Below are 9,959 nucleotides of genomic sequence, written 5' to 3'. Positions count from 1 at the left end.
TGATAAAAGTGTCAGCTAAACGCCATTAATTATAAATTAAAGCTTCTTTTGTTTAGTAGATATTTCGTCTTTGGCCATGTGTATACATGTCAGGTGATGTTTCTGTAACGTCCATTATTCTTATTTCACTGTTAGCCTCTCAGCGTTTCCTGCAATAGCTCGAGTCACTGAGGGTTACGGGTCATCACGGATGTGATGACGTGACGCCCCCCCCCCCCCCCCCGAGGGGCGGGGCTTGAGATCAGCTCGTCTTATCTGCGCTGTGCGCTTTAGTCTCCCGGAGAGCCATGCCATACAGCGCTATTACAGCTGTCATTATTTTCTGTCTGTGTGACTCGGGTGAGTTCATACATTTTCTCTCGGAGAATACTTCCTTTTTTATTATCAACGGAGTGCACGTATTCTTTATCTTATTTTAGTGGTGTTGTTGATTACATCGTAAAATTGACTTTACAACACTGTAAACCTTTTAAAAGTGTACACTGCAGCAACAAGGACCACAAAAAAATAAGGTGGTCCGTAGATTTTATGTAGGCGCTTATTGATTTGGTTCTAAACGTAGTTGGATTTAGGCAGCGTAAAGAACCAGCGTCATCTCCTTTATAACGATTAATGCATTTATCTTCGAACCTGCGTCGTCTTTATGGACTATCGTTTAACACATGGTTTTAGCGATCACTAGCTTGAAAATTGTATCCTATTGTTGGAAAATTAGACAATACTGTATGTTAATACTGTAAGTGAGTATGTTTTCCGAGTTGTGTAATTGTACGAAAGTTTTATTTCCTAACTTTTGTAGCTAAAAATGTAGGCTAAAGCACTCTAGAAAATGTGCTATTATGTAAATCTTACTTTTATGTAAAAAAAATAAAAACGCTATAGAAAAGGCCGTGCCTTGCTTTGCCCTTTGCTCGTTCCCAGGGTGCTTTGTCCACTCGCTGAGCCACGTTGAACGGTACGATGTAGTGAGACCCCGCCAGTTAAACCACAGGAGCCGGCGGAGCATCACTGCCCAGGTAAGCGCAGTCTGCTTAATAACAGCGGTGACAGAAATAACCAAAAACATGTCTACTTAGTAAACCATGTAATCCAATAGGCACCTTTTGACATGGAATCACAAGGCCAAGAAAAATATCCCGAGGAGCTTCGTTATCAGTTATTCTTTGATGGAAGTAATTATACAGTTAATTTGGAGAAGAACAGGTAAAACTGACGAACCTTTCATATTTTAATCTTGTACTGTGGTTTCCAAATTCTTAAAGTATTATTTTAATCTGAGTGTGTTTGAAAAGAATTACTTCTGATCTTTTTATTTTTAACTTTTAGATTTCTTCTTGGACCTAATTACACCGAAATATATTATCGAGTAGATGGATCGCCAGTGAGCACATATCCAAGACTTAAGGTGTCTTAACTGTTCATACTACAGAACTCTGATCAGCAAGTTCAACATTGCTGTGATATAAAACACTATACTGCCTTTCCATACATTATCAAAGAAACAAGTACTGTATGTTTAATGTTTACTTTCTACAAAGAATCATCAGTTGAATATCAAATATTTTCTGTTCTGTAGGACCACTGTTATTATCATGGCCACATTCATGGAATGGAGGACTCATCGGTCAGTGTAGGAGTCTGTAGTGGAATGAGGTATATGGCAGCATCATGAAGCAGAAATGCAAACAGAAGCAATGCAGGGCTTTCACCTAGCTAATAAACACTCCATGTAAGACATGACTCTAAGATGTTGGACTGCTTTGTGTGATTTTTTTGTTTTTCTGTAGGGGTTTTCTGAGAGCTGAGAAGCAGGTCTACCTCATTGAGCCCTTGGGTGAAGACACTGAAGGAGACCATGCCCTCTATAAGCAAGAACACTTGAAGATGAAGACAAGTTCATCTGGAAACATCACCCTTTATGACAAAGAGCCCAGAGTAGCAGCCTCCTTCAAACGAAATAGCTGGGTACATATTTCCAAGATTAGGCCTATTTGCACTTCAGTTTTATTATAAATGAAGATAGTAAATTTTTTTCCATGATTTTCCTCCTCTTTTTTAGAAGACGATGTCCCCATTTAACATCCAGAGATATGTAGAAATGTTTCTGGTGGTGGACTATGATGAAGTAAGCACTGAAAATGCAAAAATGTAAACCTGTATTGATCCTTTAAAAGTCAGGACAAGAAATCATAAATAAGAACTTAAAATGCAAAAATGTAAACCTGCATTGATCCTTTAAAAGTCAGGACATGAAAAATCAAACAATTTTTTGATCCCTTTGGCAGTATAAAAACTTTGGCTCCAACACTGATATAATACGAGGAAGGATGATGGAAGTTGTGAATCATATTGACAAGGTATTTTACCATCGAAATCCCATCTTAACAAAATATGACGTAAAATTCAGAGCGTACATATTTTTGTCAGGTATGGTTCCTGCCAGAGAGCATATCTGTTGAACTTCCAACTTTACTTCCTCAGCTGTACCGTCCACATAATATCCGTGTGATGCTGGTGGGTTTGGAGTTGTGGACAGTGGAAGACCAAATCCAGGTGAGCGTGAGCTCTGACGACACTCTCACCAGATTCATTGAGTGGCGCCAGAACAACCTGCTCAGGAGGGTCAAGCACGATAATGCACAATTCGTGACGTAAGTATTACTCACAACGTCCTGGTTTGTGGTAATGATTATGTCATAACTGTGGGCTATGTACATGTCCTAGGAACATTCAAACTTTTTATTTATCTCTTTATCTTCTCTTTAACCAGTGGAATTGATTTTTTGGGAGACACTGTTGGGTTAGCGAACAAAAACGCGATGTGTGCTGGAGGTTCAGGAGGGGTCAATCAGGTAATTAATCTCAAATCAATGAAGCATATGTGAGTATATGGATACTTTGCAGGATGATGGTTAAGTTGTATTGGATGTACGTTGGTGAAGAGGTAATGCCCACTCCTTTACTATTCAGGATCATAACAAGAATCCCATGGGCTTGGCTTCAACAATCGCACATGAAATGGGCCACAACATGGGCTTGTCCCATGATGCATCGCACTGCACCTGTGGCCCATCAATGCTCGACACCACCTGCATCATGACTGAACGCGTGGGGTGAGATTTTCACTGCTGCAAATCTATAAAAAGCATTACTATACACATACTCTGCTTAACTGTATTTCAATAAACAAACGAAAAAAGACTTTTCAGGGTCTGGGCAATACCAAGCGGTGATCTTTCATGCCATCTCAACCTCGCAGCAACAAGTTTCCAGAGCTCCTCAGTGACTGCAGTGTGGAGCAGCTGAGTGTGTTTCTGGAGAACGCCAACCCCAGCTGTCTGCTGGACAGGCCAATCTCAGACAGGCTGTACGGGGGGCCCGTCTGCGGTAATGCATTCCTGGACCCGGGGGAGGAATGTGACTGTGGAACAGCAGAGGTGAGGCAGCACGCATCATCCTCTCCGTTGTCCTTGCCAGTCTTAACCTTAGCACATTTTCACATTTAGGTCAGTCGATCCAGTGCAGGTCACCACGGTGGTCCCTAGTTGCATGTATGAATAACACATATATCTGGTCCAGAACTGATGACTCGGCGTGTGTAACATGTCCTGTTTCTCTTGTAGGAGTGTGAGAACCCATGCTGTAATCCCAAAACATGCAAGCTGACGGAAGGATCTCAGTGTGCAGAGGGAGAGTGCTGTGAAAACTGCCAAGTATGCCCTCACTAAGCGAACCTCCAGTAGGCTAAATCTTTCTTTGGTATTAGTTAGACCTGTGCTGGATTGTGCACTGGAGTTTATATGCTGTGCAGTTTCACGCAGAGTTGAATGAAGTGAAACTCCACCCTTTGGATATGCTGTGAGTGGTACTACTAAGATCCAGAGCTTGGCAGTTATACTGTTATACTGTTGTGTGAAGTTGAATGATTCTCTGGAAGGAAGTGACACATTTTTAAATGACACCTCTGAAGAAGATTGGTGGAAGTGGTAGAACCGAGCACAGGTATAAATTTAATTTCATTTAACTAAAGTAAGGAAATGATGTCACCGGATATTCTGTGAATTTATTTTCTCAGAAGCTCTTTTCTTAGTGTGACTTAAATCAGAAAACTGTGATGGTGAGAACAAGGTGCAATATGTAATTCCAGTAAGAAAATTCAGAGAAAAAGAGGACGTGACATGAAAGTGAAGTCTTCCATCCCAGTTAAAGGGGTGTTCTCCTGGGAACAGCTGAGAATATACACCTCTACAGGAAGGTGCCTAGGAATGTACCCTGTGATAATATAAACTCCATCTATGACTTGCTATCCATTGTAGATAAAACCAGCAGGGAGTCTGTGTCGGGCCTCGGCGAGTGAGTGCGATTTGGAGGAGTATTGTACAGGACAGTCAGAGAGGTGTCCAGATGACAGCTTCCAGATGAACGGCTTACCCTGCAGTGCTACGCACAGCTACTGCTACGATGGCCACTGCCCCTCCCTTCTACAGCACTGCCAGCGGCTATGGGGGAAAGGTAGCTGTGTGCATAACACACCAAACAACAGCCAGTCTCGCTGGCTGTCTGTAGGGATGTTAGTGAATGTTTTGGTTAATTTGAACCACATTTGAACCCATCTGAATTTTGTTCATAGATGCCCAAGTGGCTATGGATAAATGTTTTCATAGAAATACATTAGGGAAAAATGATTCCCACTGTGGCAGGACCAAAGATGGCTACAAACCCTGCGCAAATGAGTAAGTTCTGAATGTGTTTTATCCGTATAGGTCCTCCGTGACTGTAACTCTCAAATATCTATACAAAATATATAGAGATTTCCGTGTAAGGTCCACAGTGCTGTTCACACAATAATGTTTATTTATTTTTATTCCTGTTTCATAGAGACAAGTTCTGTGGTACTATATATTGTACGGGAGGAAATGCATACCCCGTGACTGGTCTGAAAGCTTCCCTTCTTACGGGAAGTGAATTTTGCAACATTGTAGTGGAGAGACTTGAGGGGGACAACTTAAGCATGGTGCCTACAGGAACAAAATGTGGCAAGAACAAAGTAAGAATGGCAGACCATTGTGTTTAGTCTGCTTGCCGGCTATTTCTTGCCTAAAAATCTAAACTTTGATTTTTTTTTTTTCTGAATTCAATAGGTGTGCTTTGATCACAAGTGCCAAGATGTGAAAGTGTTTGGTAGCAGTGAGGATTGCTCATCAAAATGCAGTGGTCGTGGGGTGAGACTCTCGATGTGAAACACCAATTCTGTGATAGCACGCGGAATGGTGGATGGTCCACCATGTCAGTGTGCTGAACTCACTTCGTGTATGTATTGACAGGTTTGTGATCATCAGAACCAGTGCCACTGTGAGCCTGGGTGGGCTCCTCCAAACTGTCAGTTTAAATATGGTGACTCGCCTACTGGTAAGTCAGGATTAAGCACGCCCACTGAAGAATGAAAGCCTTCCTATAGTCATGCAGAGGATATTCTTCAGGCGTAATTTTTTTTTCCCGTAGGAAAAGAGATGTTGATCATCGGTGCCTCAACGGCAGCTGCAACTCTTGTACTTCTAGCAGTAGCATTTAGTTGGATGTACTGTAAAAGGTCAAAGGTCATCGGCTCCAAGTGTAAAAAGTGAGTTAGCTGCCTTCATTTCAGCAACTGTGTTTGTTCATAGTTTATCCAGTAAAGTGCGATTATATCTCATGTGCGAAATTGAATATCAGCGTACATGTTCATCACTGTTTACAGGAATAGGCCATCGTATCCAGGCCAGCTGAATCCTCTCTTTGAGAGTGCTGGGGCACAAAGAGGCATTTTAAAGGACCATCCCCAGATCAGCCAGCCTACTTTCATAGGGACAACCGCTACCCAGGCCAGCAGCCCCCTTATGGTCCGTGTCGTCCCCACGCGGCCACCCCCGCAAGTGAGTGCTGATCCTTATAGTCAGCTCAGACATGCCACAGAATTGCAGTGTTGATAATGACTTTGTGGGACTTTGCACTAGCTGGGGCGTAGTGTCAGTCCAGTCACGAATGCAAACAGGAGTTGAAACTAACCATTTGTAAAACGCCCTGTGGTTCAAAATTAGCAGACATAAACTAAAAAAACACGCCCCTTCTTGCAGCCTCCTAAAAAACAAGAGCATCAGGCCCATCAGCAGGCAGGGCCCATGTCATCACACACGCAGAGGAAACCTGAGTCTCCTCCGAATCCTTGGCCTCCTACTGATGTGAAACAGGTGAGGTGCCACACATCTGCACTTCCAGCATGTAACATGGAAATGAAGTTTAATTATTGTGAGTCAGCGTATGATTAACTCCACTGACTCTTTAATGTCCTATAAAAACACAGGTGAGCAGACCGGCCCGCCCCCCTGTGCCTCCAGCAAAGCCCACTGTATTGGCAGGGAAGCAGCAGGTCAGAGCACCTAATCTGGTACGACACCTGCATCTAATCTATCATAACACCTGCACCTAATCTAACATAACACCTGCACTTAATCTATCATAACACCTGCACCTAATCTAACATAACACCTGCATTTAATCTAGCATAACACCTGCATCTAATCTATCATAACACCTGTACCTAATCTAACATAACACCTGCACCTAATCTAACATAACACCTGCACCTAATCTAACATAACACCTGCACTTAATCTAGCATAACACCTGCACCTAATCTAACATAACACCTGCACTTAATCTAGCATAACACCTGCACCTAATCTAACATAACACCTGCACTTAATCTAGCATAACACCTGCACCTAATCTAACATAACACCTGCACCTAATCTAACATAACACCTGCATCTAATCTAACACCTGCACCTAATCTAACATAACACCTGCACTTAATATAGCATAGCACCTGCACCTAATCTTGTATAACACCTGCACCTAATCTATCATAATACCTGCACCTAATCTAACACCTGCACCCACTAAGTGCAGTTACCACTTGTTGTTTACTCAAGGGGAAACAAATAATATAAAAATAGCTGAACTGTGTTTAATTTTAACCGAAAGTAAAGTTCCTTTTTTTTTCTAATCTGTCCCTTGAAGCCCTCATTACATTGGAGACCTCTGAAAATCATTCTGGATATTTAAGGGCCCCCCAGGATCAAAGTGAACTGTTGAACTAAAATGACCTTGTGCTTTGCAGACTGGGGAAGCTGTAGTAAAGATTGCACTGAAGCCTCCAACCATGCCTAGGAGATGACTCATGGAGGAATCATCGCCTCAATCAACAGAGCCATTTTTCTGTCCATGCAGCAGCCTCGGGACTTGGGCATGACTAATATCATGCCTGTGAAGTGCCGGCGGATGACGCGGAGGAAGTGGGTCTCTCTGCTGCCGTGATGTTGGTGCACATCCTTCAGTGCAACAAGGAGGATTATGTTGAATTATGCTTGAAATGTTTCTTCGTACTCCTTTGTACTTGAATTCACATGGAAATTACAAATAGAATTGCACAACCTTTTTTTAAAAAGTGAAATTACTTCTTTTTTTTTTTTTTTTAAATGAATGAATTTTATTGAACAAACTTGCACTTTTTAGCAGTCCAGAGGCTTTCTTTGAGTTTTCACAGACAGGTTGACATAACATATTTATATCTGTATGCACTTAATGCTTTTGTATTATTTCCCGTTAAGTGTTTTGTATACTTTTTAAATTAAAGTGATGTGTCTTAAATAGTTAATAGTAGTCTCAATATTTTTGGACTAAAGACTGTTTTAGTGGTGACCCAGCATTCATGATTATTTATAGTGGAACAGCTAATGTGTTCCAGCCAGTGACTATACAGACAAGAACTAATACTGTGCTGTTTAATATAAAGGCACAGGCCAAGCAAAGCATGCAAAGTTGCATTTTTCCAGCACTTTGTTTTAGCATTGAACTTAGCCAGTGTTGGTTTGGTAATGTATTAGCAATGCAGGTCTTGTGGATGGCTGCGGTCCACATGGTGGGCTTAGTGCCCTTATCAGTCTCAGTCAGCTTCCACTCTCTACTTTGCATGAGTTTGTCAGTATCCTCAGTAAAGAGAGGCAATATGAGGTCAGGAGCAGCTTTTCATTTTGTTCCTGTTATTGTTCTGCAGCCATGTTTGAGCAACAGGAAACAGTATCACCTACTTAAGGGTACAGTACTCCAAACACTGGCTAGACATATTAATGGCATTCATTCACAGAACACCAGGATTTTGGCATCAGTTTGTTTGTTTTTTAATTTACTACTAAATGCCTTTTTGCTAAATCTAGAGCCCAGGTTCTTAGACGTCATTTAGAGCTCAAGTTCTCCATTCATTTTTCTGTGTTTGCTACCATTCCACCTATCTGCTCGCCTGACTTGTGTGCTAGAAGCTGTATTATAGGGGCAGTGGTAGCTCAGTGGTTAAGGTACTTGACATGTAAACCCTACCACTGCCAAGTTGCCACTGTTGGGCCCCTGAGCAAAGCCCTTAACCCTCAATTGCTCAAGTTGTAATCAGTCATAATTGTAAGTTGCTTTGGATAAAAGCATCAGCTAAATGTAAATGTTATAGCAAAGCTCTACCTGTATAGGGGAGTTCAGAAGACTAGACTGCACATCTCTGAGTTCAGTAGACAAGCCTGAACACCTTTGATTTCAAACACATTTAGAGAAAAAGCGTGTGGAAAAAGTGATGAGAAAGCAATTAGACTGGTGGAAAAGTAGGGCAGTCATCTGGATGCTTATGCATTTCCTCACGCAGATGCGGGAGCAATATTAATATTTACTGTTAACCATCATGCTAACCCTGAATTAAAATATTAGGTGGATAGTTAAAAGTCTTTCAGCTTGGCCTGAGGTTGCTTTAAACTTCCGATCTTAAACAATTGTTACTTAGTGCCCTTATCAGTCTCAGTCAGCTTCCACTCTCTACTTTGCATGAGTTTGTCAATATCCTCAGTAAAGAGAGGCAATATGAGGTCAGGAGCAGCTTTTCATTTTGTTCCTGTTATTGTTCTGCAGCCATGTTTGAGCAACAGGAAACAGTATCACCTACTTAAGGGTACAGTACTCCAAACACTGGCTAGACATATTAATGGCATTCATTCACAGAACACCAGGATTTTGGCATCAGTTTGTTTGTTTTTTAATTTACTACTAAATGCCTTTTTGCTAAATCTAGAGCCCAGGTTCTTAGACGTCATTTAGAGCTCAAGTTCTCCATTCATTTTTCTGTGTTTGCTACCATTCCACCTATCTGCTTGCCTGACTTGTGTGCTAGAAGCTGTATTATAGGGGCAGTGGTAGCTCAGTGGTTAAGGTACTTGACATGTAAACCCTACCACTGCCAAGTTGCCACTGTTGGGCCCCTGAGCAAGGCCCTTAACCCTCAATCGCTCAAGTTGTAATCAGTCATAATTGTAAGTCGCTTTGGATAAAAGCATCAGCTAAACGTAAATGTTATAGCAAAGCTCTACCTGTATAGGGGAGTTCAGAAGACTAGACTGGACATCTCTGAGTTCAGTAGACAAGCCTGAACACCTTTGATTTCAAACACATTTAGAGAAAAAGCGTGTGGAAAAAGTGATGAGAAAGCAATTAGACTGGTGGAAAAGTAGGGCAGTCATCTGGATGCTTATGCATTTCCACACGCAGATGCGGGAGCAATATTAATATTTACTGTTAACCATCATGCTAACCCTGAATTAAAATATTAGGTGGATAGTTAAAAGTCTTTCAGCTTGGCCTGAGGTTGCTTTAAACTTCCGATCTTAAACAATTGTTACTTAACTGCAGATTTCCAAATTAGATGTTTCCAAATCTGAAAGAAATACATTACCCCATCCCAGACAACCCCAGAATTGCAGTTTTGTGTTTTGCTTATTCTAACGTACCTGGTTTAATCAGATAATTGTCGCACTCTACAGGAACGCACTCAGGTGACTCGGAACAGTCTAAACAAAACTTTGTTCCAGGCCTGGGACTGAAAGCCG

General features: G+C 41.6%; 1 protein-coding gene across 1 annotated transcript; it reads left to right on the top strand.

Annotated features, from left to right (window-relative positions):
- Positions 1-287: 287 nt before the first annotated feature.
- adam8b (ADAM metallopeptidase domain 8b) lies at positions 288-7,696 on the top strand. Its single transcript, XM_027021636.2, has 23 exons — positions 288-339; positions 922-1,016; positions 1,097-1,203; positions 1,327-1,405; positions 1,577-1,653; positions 1,788-1,965; positions 2,060-2,125; positions 2,286-2,357; positions 2,482-2,651; positions 2,771-2,852; positions 2,971-3,113; positions 3,260-3,437; positions 3,624-3,713; positions 4,317-4,512; positions 4,631-4,733; positions 4,879-5,047; positions 5,142-5,222; positions 5,325-5,409; positions 5,503-5,620; positions 5,738-5,912; positions 6,114-6,227; positions 6,341-6,424; positions 7,160-7,696. The coding sequence occupies exons 1-23, from the start codon at positions 288-290 to the stop codon at positions 7,214-7,216; spliced, it is 2,571 nt and encodes an 856-aa protein (XP_026877437.2). The 3' UTR covers positions 7,217-7,696.
- Positions 7,697-9,959: the final 2,263 nt, after the last annotated feature.

The sequence above is a fragment of the Electrophorus electricus genome, chromosome 14 (assembly GCF_013358815.1).
Source record: "Electrophorus electricus isolate fEleEle1 chromosome 14, fEleEle1.pri, whole genome shotgun sequence".
Lineage (NCBI taxonomy): Eukaryota > Metazoa > Chordata > Actinopteri > Gymnotiformes > Gymnotidae > Electrophorus > Electrophorus electricus.
The sequence above is the reverse complement of the archived record's forward strand: the minus strand, read 5'-3'. Positions and strand labels throughout refer to the sequence as shown.

Bases quoted from the DNA above. Each gene is read 5' to 3' on its own strand.
- adam8b (XM_027021636.2), top strand. From the start codon at position 288: ATGCCATACAGCGCTATTACAGCTGTCATTATTTTCTGTCTGTGTGAC. The intron at 3,438-3,623 runs GTGAGGCAGCAC...TTTCTCTTGTAG, and splicing joins GTGACTGTGGAACAGCAGAG to GAGTGTGAGAACCCATGCTG. The intron at 4,513-4,630 runs GTAGCTGTGTGC...TTTTGTTCATAG, and splicing joins CCAGCGGCTATGGGGGAAAG to ATGCCCAAGTGGCTATGGAT.